Below are 14,186 nucleotides of genomic sequence, written 5' to 3' on the forward strand. Positions count from 1 at the left end.
GATAACTCTGATACTTGAGACTCTAACCCCTCTCCTACCAGAGGTAGAGGGATTTTTTTCTGCTAAATTCAGTGAGAACGGGAATGAGATTTTCAACTAATACAAATGATTGCGAATTTTGGAGGATTGTAATTTTTGACATTACCTGTTTAAAGATGCTGTCATGTCTTACCTTGACGTAAGACGAAGTGTCTGGTACAGTCTGAAACATCCTTACTTGTTTAATAGATATATTTAAAGGTCCTAAAATTGACCTGAAATTAAAAAAAAAAAAAATCAGGTCATATATAGTATGTAGAAAAGTAAAGAAACAAAACATTGCTTGAAAAGTAAGTTTAGTAATAACATTCAAAGAGAAGTGATCAAGCATTTAAGTGTAGTGTTTAAAGGACACAGAAAAACGTCCACCACAGTAACTAAAAGTCAAGTAATAGAGAGGACTTCATAAAGCAGGGTTTTATTTCTGTGCTTTAACAACAGTTTGGTTTTGCTTTTGGATTCCTTCCCTCTCCTCAGGAAAAGAGCCTTCTTCACTTTTGACCAGAGCAGAGGGAAATGTTTGACATTTGATTAACTGAATTTCTTAGCCAACAATTAAAAACCAGCTGAAATACTCATGTTTTCATGTCGAGACTAGTTAACCCTATTGACTTGTATCCAAGGGTTTCACTTGGCTAAATGAAGGGCAGTTGCCTTTCGTGACTCATTGAAACCATTCCGAGCCATTAACCTGCCGGCCTCTATTGATTTAAAGAACCTTTCTCACCAATAATAATTAAACAATAAATTAAAAAAAAAATATAACGAACGGAAGCATCATTCCAAATAGCAATTAAAAAAACCCCAGGATTGTCAATCTCTGCCCTTCTATTTGGGATAGTGCCGTTACTCAGTCAAACATAGCGGTGCTTTATCTCAGGCTTGCATCAACGCAGTACATCTGTTTTTCTGTACTTCTAAGACTTGATGATCTCCTGATGAACAGGTTTTTTTGCCTCCCCCCCCAAGTCATCACTACGGAGATGCAGAGATTAACAACGATAGTGAAAAATGTAATGGTGTGTGGGAAAATAAATCTGCAGTCACTAAACTATCCGACAACTGTTTTTTCCTACCCGCTCCTCTCAGGATTTTTAGTCCCCTTGGAAAGCGCCAGAAAGCGATTAGCTTACTGTAATTAGTGCATCGTTAAGAAGCACGAGCCCTCCCCCTTAGTATGCAGCTCCTAAGTGCTGCTATTCTGACGGTCCCATCTTCGCGGGGTGGGAAGGGAAAAGTTAGAAATCTAACCAGAATTTACTATAGAAAAATTCTACTACAGAATTAGAAAGAGGCATAAAGGAGTGCGCACGAGCGGTCAATACTCCTGGGTTTGGTTTGTTGTTTTTTTTTTTTTTGCAAGCTCTTCAGGAAAAGCTGTGGGGTCCTAACTTCGCAGCTAGTTCAGTTTGCCCGCATCTAATACAACCCAGACACCGCTGGTTAATCACGAAATAGCCTTCGTTTGATTAATGAAGAAACCCGCGCCGCGCTGGAGCTGCCTGTTCCCTCATCTCAGGAGCTGCCTCCCCCCCCCCCCCCCCCGCGGTGAGAGCCCGTCCTCGCCCCCAGCAATGCCAAAGAGCCAGGGAAACACCTCCGTGTCCCCAAAGCCAGCTTTGAAACATCTGCTGATTTAAAAAAAAAAAAAAGGAGAGACAAAGCAAAAAAAAAAAAAAAAAAAAAAAAAAATCCCACAGCCCAACAACTCTGGAAAATAAAAGTTCGCTATCTGCACGTAACTCTCCCCCCCCCCCCCCCCCCCGCCTTTTATTGATTTTTTAAAGCATTTATTACGCAGCCAGCTGGCACAGAAGGGCAACTGATTATAAAATCGACAATGTGTTTCTGATAAGTACAATTCTTTTTTCTGTCGTCCTCCCTCCTAACACATTCCAGTTTCTTTTGCTTCTGAACTTGCAACGGGGGGTGGGGGTAGACAGTTGAGGGACAAGGTAATTTTGCTTAGCCAGTAAATTTTCTAGGGTCAAGGATTCACATATCAGTTTCCCCTGCTCCCCTCTTTACCCCTGATTAGCGGTCCCCCCACCCCCGATTACCTCCCTCTTATAATTACACATGTTCATATAAATAAATACGTCTGCATATTTGGAGCCAGTCTTAAGAAGTCTGCTGTGGATTATTTATCAATCGTATTGCCCTGCCAGCATCAGCCGCAATATAAAAGGGCCTCTTAAACTACTCTTAGATTCGCCTCTTGCTTATTCTTATTACTATTATTTAAATGACTCACCTTTTATACCCTTTCCCCTCAACCAGTGGCAGACCAGTTTGTAAAGATCCAGGTTGAGACCAAAAATAAGACTCCCCACCAGTTCTGGATTACTACCCTGCCGCTGCAGTTTTGCAAAGAGGAGAGATTAAACTTGTTAGATCCAAAGCAGCGCTGAAGTTAAAATTCCCAGCCCATCCAGACAGGCTGCATCAACCAGGCATTTCCTCAGGGGGCTTCTGTAATGCTCGCAGCTCCAGGACGTGCTTTCCTTTCCCTCTCTTCTGTGCCCTCTACTTTTCATTTGATTTCCGCTTTCCCCCTTATCAATATTTCAGCTACTCCCTCAGATTAATCATGGCTATGTGGCATCTTCGCCCAATGAGCCCGCCTGGCGCTACTCGCCACTTTAAAGAACAACCAGAAAAAAAAAAAAAAAAAAAAAAAAGAGAGAGAGAGAAAATTCACAACTTTCTTTAAAAAAATATTGCTGAGGAGTCAAGCCGAAAAGAGACGCTGAGTGGAGCTCAAGTGCTACTTTAAATCCCCTTTTTAAATAAGGAAGTTTCAAATATCCGTTTTTAAATCATCGTTCCTTACTTTGAGCTTTTTTTCCTGACTCTTACCTTGAAAATAGTTAACCCATTTCCCCCTGAAGCAGAACCGAAAATATGACAGACGACGCTGCAGATGCACACGGCTGGAAAAGAAACTATTCTCTCTATTGGATCAAGAATTCAGCCTTTCTCTCTGCAAGCTGAAACCTCCAGATCCTTTTAGCTATTTAATAATACCCTATGAAATAGTAACACATTTAGGGAGAGAAAGGAAACACATCTTCAGTTCAGGGATATATTTTTTCCCGAACGGGGTCACGTTTCTGGTGCATATTGTCATCTCGGAAAGGTTCGCAGATAATATTTCGCACTAACCTGGGAAAGAAACTTCCAGGGATTTTAGGACGACATCAATTTTAAATGTAACCCTCAGAAGGGTTACCAAAACTATTTGGAAAATGTCCTTCCACTCTCTATTCTCTTTCTCTCCTTCCCGGCTTTGCCCCAAATTCCAACATATTGAAACATTTTTCTCCTTAATAAGAGGAACATATAAAGTGAAGGGGTGAAAGGGCAACTTGGGAGCCGTGCCTAGAGCTCCGCACACAATTTACTCTCTGGTAGACGAGGCGTTTAGCATTCCTCCCAATTTCCAAGGAAAACAGACTCAGACCTGTACCCAGTGACCAGGGACCTCGCCAGAGCCACTTTTTAATATAGAAATTCTTCGGATTCTTTGATATTATTATAATTGTTGTTGTTGTTTGTGTTAAGAGAAACAGTTTCCTAGGCAAGGTAAAGCGATGGGGTTTTTAGGAGAAGATAACTTCCGATGGAAGGAAAAATCAAAGTGACAGGAGGGACTTGCGACGTGCGTAGGAGAGAAAGGGAATTGAAAAAAACCCTGATCAGCCTTGTCATTTTTAAATGGCTTTTTAAAAAACCCGCGTGCATCGGGGTTAAAAATGCCGTTTGCAAGCCTTAATCTCATTATTCTGTGGGGATGTGAACAACTCTTTCTGCACACTCACAACCGAGCTAGCTAGTGACCAAATCGGATCACATTTCAAAGTCATTTTTCATTCTTTTCTCACGTTTCCACGTGTGAATTACACAAAACACGTAGCTGAAGAGGAACCCCGAGGGCTTACTATTGTGTTAACAAACGCCTCTTCCTCTTATTTGCGTTGAGGGGCAGCTAACAGGCGTTCGCATCTCTTCCCCCCCCGCGCATTTTCCCCGCGAGTTTCCTTTATTTTTTAAGCAAACGTGCCCAAAATCTCAGCCTAGCTCTGACAAGGACCACTGAGCACACGCACCTAATAAGCTGCAATGAAATAAACTTTAAAGGCTGGCGTTAACAAAAACTTAGGATGTAAAGCACTTACAAGTTCAGGGGAAATGCTTGCCCTGAATCTTGAGCTGGGTTTGCTAGCCCTTGTAATCAAACCCCACAGTCGAGTCAAGAAACCCATGTGGCTAGTTGCAGTCATCTTGGGAGCTTTACTAGCCCAAAAGAAAATTGCTGGCAAATTGGAAACAGCTGTAGCATTGGAGACGAAAAAAAAAAAGAAATCACCCCCCCGCCCCCAACACACTCCCGAGCAGAGAAAGTTAGAGAACTTTTGTTTACACAAATAGCTCCAACGCAGACATGACATTTCAAGTTTTCATCAACAAACTGTAGGTGACTTGTATGTAAGCAACATTTCAACATTCGTCACTGGCAGTGATTTTTTAAAGATGCCTACGAAATCTCTCCCTCTTGCACATAGGCGCTTCCAGCTCGCTCCCGTGGCAGCTGCTCTTGCCTGTGCCTATGCCCCCTTTAACAGGGTGCTAGCAACACAGTGACTTAAAACCCACAAAGAATTTTATCCAAGGGGGTGGGGGGGAGCCTGACAAGTGCTCGATTCTCATAAGCCTGTCAGACAATTGCTAGAACAAATGAAACAGTGGAAAAGCTCGGAGTCCTGCAAAATGTGCTCTTTTCATGTTTTCTATTTATTAGATACGCTAAGAGAAAACAGACTCATATGAGTCCCAAATGTAGGCAGAGTATTAAAAGAGGCATGTGTATGCTCCAGCAATTACAGCTGAATTTGATTAAAAACGTCATGAGGACTGCAAAAGCAGGAGTTACCTGATACACTAACCCTGAGGTTGCTTTAGGATGAATTATAACACAATTCATTTTATTTTAATAGGTCACTATAAGATTAACTGTTTAAGGATGGAGCTGTGCTATAAATGTTTACATCAAACCAGAAATAAGCAAGCTTTACTTTCTGGTTGTTTAGAAATAATGTTTATTACATTTTAAAATTCCTCAACATGTTAATTAGAAATAAGGGGAAAGTATGTGAAGTCAAAAGGAGTTCCAGTGCTTGACATGTAACCACACACACACTTCTGTGCTTCAGTTTCTCTTTCCTAGGAGGAAAATGTGGTGATTTTTAACTGGTCATCATCATTTCCACATGCTATGGGAAAATAATGACAACAACTTTTTTTCCCCCTGCTCCTCTCACAGTCTTGGTCCAAAATTTGAAGGCACTTTGTAGCCTGGGCCCATGGTCAAGAAGACCAGCCAAACCCTGGGGTCACGACTCTGTCCGGCTAAGCCCAGTGAAATCAGCCACCACAACAGCCAAATCTGTGTGTTTGGGAGGGCAAAATCTTGAAGACCCGTCTGTGACCTAGGGGCAAAATCTCACAGGCATGAAGGACTTCAACACACCTTGCCACTTTCTGTTCCCAAAGCAGGGACTGTATCTTTGAACTTGCTTTAGCTGGTACAAACGCATCTCGCAGATAGGTCCGAGAGACTGAATAAAAATAGCCTTATAAATTTCCCCCTCAAGAAAGAAAGGGTGAAACAGAGAACTACCATGGAGAGATATTCATCTGATTTTTCATCTGGTGTACTGCTGGGTAGTTTTTGGATGAGATAAGAAGCCCTCTGTGGCTGCAATTTTTTTTTTCCCTGTGCTATCTTTAAGCAACATCTAATACAATAGGTACTTGTGCACAGCTGGAACTCCAAGGAGCAGTTGAATTTAATTATCATTAGTCATAATAGTACCATATTTCTGAAATTAAAATCTTAATTCTATAGGAAATTCCTACCTGTTAAAATTTATTTTCATTTAGAATTGACAAGAAGGGCAAATTTAGAATTTTAGCATGAAAAGAAATTTCTGTAATGTTTACTTCAAGGAAAACTGAAGCGATCATCTCAAAAAGGTTTCATTCAGAGGAATCAGAAAGACCTATTTCAGTGAAGATAGGCTGTTTCATTTTCACTAGTCAATGTAACTAAAAGCACTTTGATAAATTCCACTGAAAATCAGCAAAACCGCTGCAAATGTTTTTGGGAAAAGCATTTAAGCTTTGCTAAATCACTCTCTACCATGAAAAACACCTTTGAAATAGAATATGTTTCACCCTGGTCTAATATTAAAGATGAATGTCATTAGTATATTAAAATAAATAATCATAAATTATTGATAAAATCATTATCACAACAAAAGAAAAGCTTTAGTTACAGAGATAAAATGAGGGGATAGGAAAAAGGAATTGCTGTAATTGTCAGATTCCATATTATTCTTGAAAAAGGAATGTTAGGTGATGGTTCATATATGTCCCAGGAATTATAAATCCTGCTTAATGGGAACAAGAATCTTTCACTTTTGCTGAACTGTCTTGATTTGAGGACATGTTACTGTTTAGACTATTTATTTTGACTAGTGTTCATTGTGAAGTTAGAAGAAGTGTGGGTTTTGGTTTTGTTTTTAAAGACATGATCATTTACAAAACATTGGTGTTTCCACTCCCCTTTGTTTGTAAACATTTGAGGAAATTATTTACTATCCATAGGATGTCATGTAACTCTCCTGTTAAACCAGTTTTAGTTTGTGACTGGACTCATGTGTTTCTCAGTTCATGTGTTCTGTTTTTCCTTAGTTCTCTTACTAGACCTTAGAGAGATCCTCCTGCAGGGTAGGTTAGACAGAATATGAATGTTATAATGAAAGACGTTTCCTGACCCAAATATAGCTTAACAGACAAAAGGGCAGGAAGGAAAGTTTAAGGACGGGGTGGTAAGACCTTAGGCCCCATGAGAGCATCTTGGTGGCAGAAGCAGGACAGAAATCATTGCAAACCACGCAAGCTCTGATCCTCCCGAGTGCTCCCCAGCGGCTTTTACATGGAGCCTCTGCTCTCCTGGCACCTCACTGCTGTAGATGTGTCCCCGGTGATGCCTTTTTTTACCGGCGTTCTTGCGTTCAGTCCTTTCAACGTTCGTTTGGTGACAAAACACCTGTCGGCCATGCCACCCCTTGCAGCTGCACCTGCAGAGGCTTACCTGAGCCTTGAGAAGAGAGGGGTCTGTGCTGCGGGGGACCCTGCAGCCCCTGGGGGGGCGAGGGGAGAGGGAATGGGGCTGTGAGGGGCGGATTTCTGGGGCCCTCTCCACGCCAGGCAAAATGGCGGGATGTGTCATGAGGAGAATCCCGCCCTGTCAGTCTCAGCCGGTCAGGGGAGAGCGCCCACTGCGATTGGCTGTTCTCCCCCAGAGGGCGGGACAAGGGCCACGGGAAGCCAATAGAAAGTGCGGGGCACCTCACACCTCTCCACAGGGGCAGTGAAATGGCCGTCGTGCCGTTCCCCTCAGCCGCCATGGTGGCCGTGGCGCTCAGCACGTTCCTCCCCCAAATCCCTGTGCTCCCACCTCTGTCTTCCTCCTGTCTTGCCCCCCTTTTTTCCAGAAGAGGGTCCCTCTTCCGCACATTTTTTGCCCTGTATGTCTACTGCGCCCCTGTAAATAAATAATACCAATATTTATCATCCCAAATGAGACCCTAGCACTCTCTTTCACTTTCACGCACCAGCATAAACACCTGCCTAGCTGACACTTACTAGAAAAATAGGAGAAAAAAGTAAAAGAAATTAAAAGCAAGCCTCTTCCTCTGGCAGAGTTTTGCCTCTTAAGAAAAGAGAAGTAGCGGTGATGCCAAGTTCACTGCAAGATTCACTGTTACTTTACTTTTTCGTCATCGATTTTGCATGAGGCACCTCTTCTAGGAGAAGAGCAGATCAAAACCTTTTTTTGAAGTATGAAACTCGAGGACGCCCTTGCCTCCTGCACAGGTCTCCCTCCTTGTATAGTCCAGCTCCACAGCTTGATCCCTGTGCATCTGCTCACTCTGGGATTTCTTCTTTGCTTTTTTTAAGGAAAACCCTAAAGTCTTGCACCGTGCTGATGGGAATCTGCTGCTCACTTAGAGCCTCCCTGGCCATTTTTGGCTCTTGCTCCTGGAGTAGCTGCTGCTTGGGAGAGACCAGGCAGCCCGCGAAGACACATCTGGAGCTCTAAAGGGGCTCCATCTGCTCTGGTGTCCACAGAAAAACAAACAACCAAGCAAACACATCAATTATTTCTTTCCAGAAGTTAATTTCTTGAAAACATCTCATCTTGTATTTGAGCCTGTGTGGATGGTAAAAGAGGTGAGCAGGAGGGAAGAGAGCAAGAAGGAAGTCGGCTCCATCAAAAGGCAACATAAACAGCTGAATGCATGAAAAAGAAAAAAAAAACCAAAAGCAAACCCCCAACCCCAAGGTGAATTAAAGAAAAATAAATGGCTAAAACAGGAGCTTGATGCGATTCCAAGTGTTTTGACATGGAAGCATGTTTCCCATTCCACTTCTCTGCAGCGAAGGTTTCTCTTCGAATTAGATGAACCATAAAATAAAAAGGAAATTTAGAACAACACTGTAAAATGGTGTTTTACAGCCCTTTCCACAAAAGGCTTTCCCTTGAAGAGCTCTTATACCTTGGGCCTTGTCTACGCACTATCATCAGACAGCTCGCAGTATACCAGTCAAATTAAAGCATTTCAGTGCCCGCTCCTCCTGAGCAAGGCTGCAGCCTTTTCAGAATAAAGGTGCTTTATGTGAGAATAACTATTCCCATATGGAAAGGAGCGATGATTTGGGAAATCTCTCTGGTTAATATTATGAAGTGCTTGCTGTGAGCGTTTGCTGTATCATGAAATGGCTCAATGTCAGGGCATATCCCTGTTCGCTGACAGGGCCTCCGGGACATCCCTACCAGAACAGAGACAACAGAAAGTACTGAGTTCAATAGACATGATTTTGAACAGCTGTTTAAGAGCCAAAGAAATTGTCTGGGACGAGAAGAAAGTAATGTTCCCTATGCAAGGAAAGGAGATGGGAGGAATGCAGATTTGCCTCAGACAACAAAAGTGTGGAGGGTATGAAACAGGGATTTGAAAGAAATTCACATGGAAAGGTGTGTGGGTGAAAGAGGAATCTGTGTGAAGGGGAAGGGAAGGCTTGGTTTCTTTTTGTGCCAGTGACGGGGAGCACTTGAGGAATATGCTCAGAGGTGCCTGGACCAGGGACACCGCCTGGTTAGCCTCTGGTGGTCTGAGCACACGAACCCTGGGACATTGGAGCTCACTACTGAAGCTGGACGTGTGCTAGGACTGTGACAGCAAGGGGAGGAAAATTGAAGATGCTGGAGCAAGTTAACTACAGAATAGCTGCATCTAAATGAAAGGCTGTACCAGTACATGAGAAAAAACACAAACGAACAAATAAATGAGAATATTGTTAACTCAGTTAGCTAAATCAGTACATAATCTGTGGTGGTCCAGGCTTCTGCAGCTGATGGCTGCTGGAAATCCAATGTGACTATGGTCTCCATAAGGGTCTCTTTCCACTCAGTAGCTAAGATATGAAAGGTATGTAACAAATTACAGATTTTAAGGTAAAACCAGACTATGTCTCCTGAAGGACATGGATTGCTAAATTTTTCTTGTTTAGAAACAACCCTTAGAGCATGAAGACTTCATCCAGTTGGACTTTCAGAGGAAGAGTATGCAACCTCACTTTTTCATTCCACAGGCATGCGTAGAGACAGTTTTTTGAGCTGTCTAGAACAATGTGAATTACTGTTCTCTGATATAACTAGCCCAGATATTTTTGTCTTTGAAATACATTGCAGATGAAGCCTACACACTTTTCCAGTTACTCTCAAAAACCTTGTCCACGTGGGGATAAAAGGTGATTATAAAAATATCCTAGTGACTACGTGAACAGCTACTACCTTGTCCTGTTGGTACTAAGCCACATTGCTCTAGGTGGCATATGAACAAAGACCAGATGATGCTCTGGGCCCCAGAGAGCTTCTAGATTTACACAGCACATTATAAAACCCTGTAGTGTGATAGACTGACCTGTGAGCTGCTGTTGAAGCCAGCATGTGCTCTGCAATCCTTGAAAATCAAGCAGTTTATTTTAAGGAGCCTGCCTATGGATTGAGGAGCTTAAATTTGGGCTCCTAATTGGAAAATATTCCAAGCCTATAAAGAGATCAAGATGTTTCCCTTTTCCATCCCAGCCACCCCCCCCCCCAACACCCGCCCCCCCAACAATTACAAGCGAATCCCCTCTAAGCACTCCTGTTTGCTGCGGGAACTGAAGTCGTGACACTGAGTCACACATCCTTGGGTCTTTAGAGGTGTCCGGTTGCTCGCTCAACTTGTTGACTCTGCTCCAGTCACTAGCCCTATTTCCTGGACTTATCTCACAGACCAGATTTCCCCTCCTCTCTCTCCCTCCTGTGGCTCATAAACACTTGAAATCTACTGTAAACCCAATCTAGGCTCACAGCTTGTTGTGAATACAAGCAGCGCAGATAGCAGGAGATAAGGAGCGAGGCCACATTGTCTTTTTCCAACCTGCACTGAGAATTCACTTTTAAATCTGAAAATTGTTTGCTTAAGGAAAAGGAAATGTGCATGTGTGCATTGGGGGGCAGCGAGAGAGGGGAGGAAAAAGAGGAAGGGAGCTGTTTTAGAGACCAAATTGGGGCGTACGAAAGGGAGGATTGATGGAGATTGATGAAGGAAGTTCAGTGAAGGTCCTGGTGCAACAGGCACTTGTAAACCCTGTGCTCCTGTTATCCTGCCCTGTTCCTAAACATCAGACCGTTCCCAAAGGGGAGGTGGCGTTTCCGCAGCAGAGCCCTTGGATGACCATCTCCCTCCAGGCACTCCAAGGCCAAGTTTTGCTGGAGTGACACCCAGTGGGAAGTTGCTCAAGCCTTGGGGAAGGGCTCCAGGCTGTGTGCACATGAGAGAAGTTCTGCCAAGCTACCGTGCTAATGGTGTGACTTAATCGCTAAACTGATAAAAAATCCCAGTGTAAACACGCTTATACCCAGTGCTCAAACTGGAACAGCAGAAGGGTAGGAAATCTCTAGCTCCCCTCTCCTGCAGGCATGAAGTGTGCTCTATGTTTCATGTCCCAGCAGCGCCAGATGACATATTGTCACTTGTCCATATCAGCTACTGCTCACATCAGCAGAACTAACTTATTTCACTTCCCAGATCAAGAGGAGGTCAGGTCTAACTGCAGGCTTTGGTAAGCACAGCTCTGTTGATGCCTGTGAAGCAGCGTGATTCCTGCTTGACAGCACTCTGCTGGCAGCGTTATGGTGCTGGGGTGGTTATAGTGACAAAAAATGTACTTTTACAGGTGCAGCTGACGTTGCTCATGTGGTGGTTTTATTGCACAGCTACAATGCATAGCTGGAGCAGCTCCGTCTGTGCTAGGGGTGTTGTGGGGTACGTGAATACTCTCCTGTGCTGGTAAAAGGCTCAGGGTGAAGGAAAACTCTGGAGCTACATGGCTATAAACACTTTTATACAACTGTTTCTGTACAAGGCAGGGATAGTCCCTTTAGCTGTATCACTACAGTTAATGCAGCAAAGGTTTCCAGCACAGATTTTGATCACAGTGACAAAGCTCCCACTGACTCCTACAGGAAAAGAAATCTGCTCAAAGTAAGCACATCCAGCAGCCCCAGAACGCTTCTCTCTGAACCGTGCAAAATTTCCTTTTGATCTTTGAGGTACCAAGATATCCCAGCTTCCATGGATCAGATAATGACTCAGGGCCCGAGGCAGCCGAGGTCTGAAGGGAATGATAAAGAGAGTTTGTGATCCCTGCATGGAAAGTGCTATGTAAATTTAGGAATTGATCTGATGGTGCTGAAGTCAATAAAACCCGCTGTTGACTCCACTGGGTGCAAGATTCAGACCTTCTTTTGTGATAAATTTGGAGTCCTTAGTATGTGTTCCTTGAGAAGCTGGGATACAGCAGGGATACAACTAACACAGGGAAATTTGAGGGGCTAATCCTCCTCTCTGTGCACACTTAAGATCCAGGCAGCTTTAAGGTGCATGTGCAGGAAGCACCCACATTCTTACAACAGCTTTCAGACCAGCTACCTCTCAAGAATTGTCTTTGGGAACAAACGTATTGGAAACAACCAGAAACAAGGAGGAATTATGAGGCATAAGAAAGTAAAGAAGAAAATTGACATTTCTTGGCAAAGACAAGGCCATTGGTGCCTTCTTTATTAATGGACCAGGCATACCTCATTTGGAAAACTCAACTCATTTCCCGGGATCAGAGAGGCTCTGATGAAGCTCCAGGAGCTGAAAGAGGAATATGAGCCACTGATTCAGCTGGTGACTAAGTGCTCCATGGAGGCAGCTCCTTGACTTGCAGCAAGTCAACTGCAAAAAATTGTCTGTACTTATAGATGTGAGTGGGTCCTAGTGGGACTAACAAAACTCTCTGGCCCCAGGAAATGGTAGTGGGAACTAAGTACTAATGTGCTTTGTCAGATGCAGTTTTAAGAGTCTACTTTGCAGACCTGTCCTTCATTTTTTCCATGTTTTGGTTCCCCATCTGCAAAATAGAGATAATAGCATGGCTCCATTACACAAAGTCATTGCAGAGATAACTATGCTCAGATGCTCTGGCAACAAGGGCTGTGTAATACTGAAGATAGCAAGGGATGCTAAGGGCAGAGAGGGAGAGGATTTCGCTGGGAAAGGATGGAGCAAACCAGCAGAGCCTCCCTTCATCAGTCCTTTCCCAGAGAAACTGTGTGCAGGTCTCACACGCAGGGAGTGGCTGAAGTATGAGTTTATTTTAGGAAGGAAAAGCAGTCTCAATCCATGTGGATTCTCTGCTGCACCACATCTCACCGCCTCACACCACTGTCTCTGACCTCCCTCAGCAAAGTCCTTAATCTCGTTCGTGTTTACGCATTGCCACTGAAGTAGAAGGGCAATGAAAGCAGATAGCAGCTGCAAACCCCTGGCTTTTATGGCCAAACCATCAAAAAAAGGCCTCAAAAAATATGGGGTGGAAATCTGAGGGCCTGGGGAGCTGCTAAAATACTAGCCCCGAGTCTCTGGCTGAAGTCAGGTAAGGTCTTTTTGGTCTTTCCCTCGCCTGGACCCTTTGTGGTAGAGTGGTTTCAGCTCCTGTTCTCCATCCTTGCCCATTTCCTGGCTCCTGCTGCGACACTTTGATTCATAGGGCCCAACCACCCGTGACCACCCAGGGAAATAGAAGCTGAGCCAGGCAGCTACAGTCATTCATTTTCCCCTCAGGGGGAGGAAAAGAGGCCAAAGATAAGATCGCTTCATTTAAGCCAGAATCCATTTTTCACTGGCCAGTTCTTGCAAGTGTGATCCCTCCAAGAGCAACAGCATGGCTGCCACTGTCTTCAGTAGAGTCAAGACCTAAACTATCTGGAAGAAGATTCTTTGTCCTCAAAGCCACCTTTCCTTGGCTGGCTCCCCCTCTACACAATGCAGACACTTCCTGGGAATCAGGAAGTGATTTAGCTCTGCCACAGATACACCAAATGACTCTGTGCCTCAGTTTCCCCATCCCTGTTCATCAGGACTTTTGAGATACAAAACCGTTGGGCATTTCCACTTGTCTGAAGAGCCCTGGTGACAGCTCCCTGCCTGAAGAGCCCTGGTGACAGTTCCTCATCAGCTTGGGAGGAGACAGGCTCTCTCCCATTTCCCATTCCATTATCCTCTTCATAAGAATGAACTTTCATCAGGCCTATTTTAAAATGTTTGGGTTTTGTTTGCTACTGTAATCATTAGCTAGCCGCCAGATGGCAAGGCAACACAAGCCAGCAAGCTTTCCAAGTTTCTGGTTAAGACAATGACACAATTGAGGACAAATAAACAGAAACAGAAGAGCAGAACGTAAGCGAGCGCCGAGCACCAGGACGTGGGAGCAGGAGGGGGCCAGCCTTGGAGAAAGGATCAAAGAGGCACCCACCCCAGTGGGACAGTCCGGCTCGTGGCTGCAGCCTTGCCCTGGTCCTCATCTGCCCTGGCACCCAGCAGCAAATTCTTCAGCAGAAGGTGCAAGGAATGTCCCAGAGAAGGATGCAACAGCATTGCATGGCGATTGCTATTTTTTTAATTTTTTTTTTCCTTTCT

General features: G+C 44.0%; 1 protein-coding gene across 3 annotated transcripts in view; it reads right to left on the reverse strand.

Moving 5' to 3' along the window:
• FLI1 (Fli-1 proto-oncogene, ETS transcription factor) overlaps nt 1-2,681 on the reverse strand; it is an 89,301-nt gene extending 86,620 nt beyond the window's left edge. The window contains exons 1-2 of one of the 3 annotated variants that reach the window (XM_041125126.1): nt 2,294-2,681; nt 173-254 (exon numbers count right to left, since the gene is read on the reverse strand). In XM_041125126.1, coding sequence (XP_040981060.1) covers nt 173-211 — 39 coding nt within the window. In that variant the 5' untranslated portion in view covers nt 212-254; nt 2,294-2,681. Of the gene's footprint in view, nt 1-145; nt 255-2,293 lie in introns of all 3 variants that reach the window. The other 2 variants (XM_030022943.2, XM_030022940.2) reach the window with 2 other exon arrangements.
• Nucleotides 2,682-14,186: the final 11,505 nt, after the last annotated feature.

This window comes from Aquila chrysaetos, chromosome 8, assembly GCF_900496995.4.
Source record: "Aquila chrysaetos chrysaetos chromosome 8, bAquChr1.4, whole genome shotgun sequence".
Lineage (NCBI taxonomy): Eukaryota > Metazoa > Chordata > Aves > Accipitriformes > Accipitridae > Aquila > Aquila chrysaetos.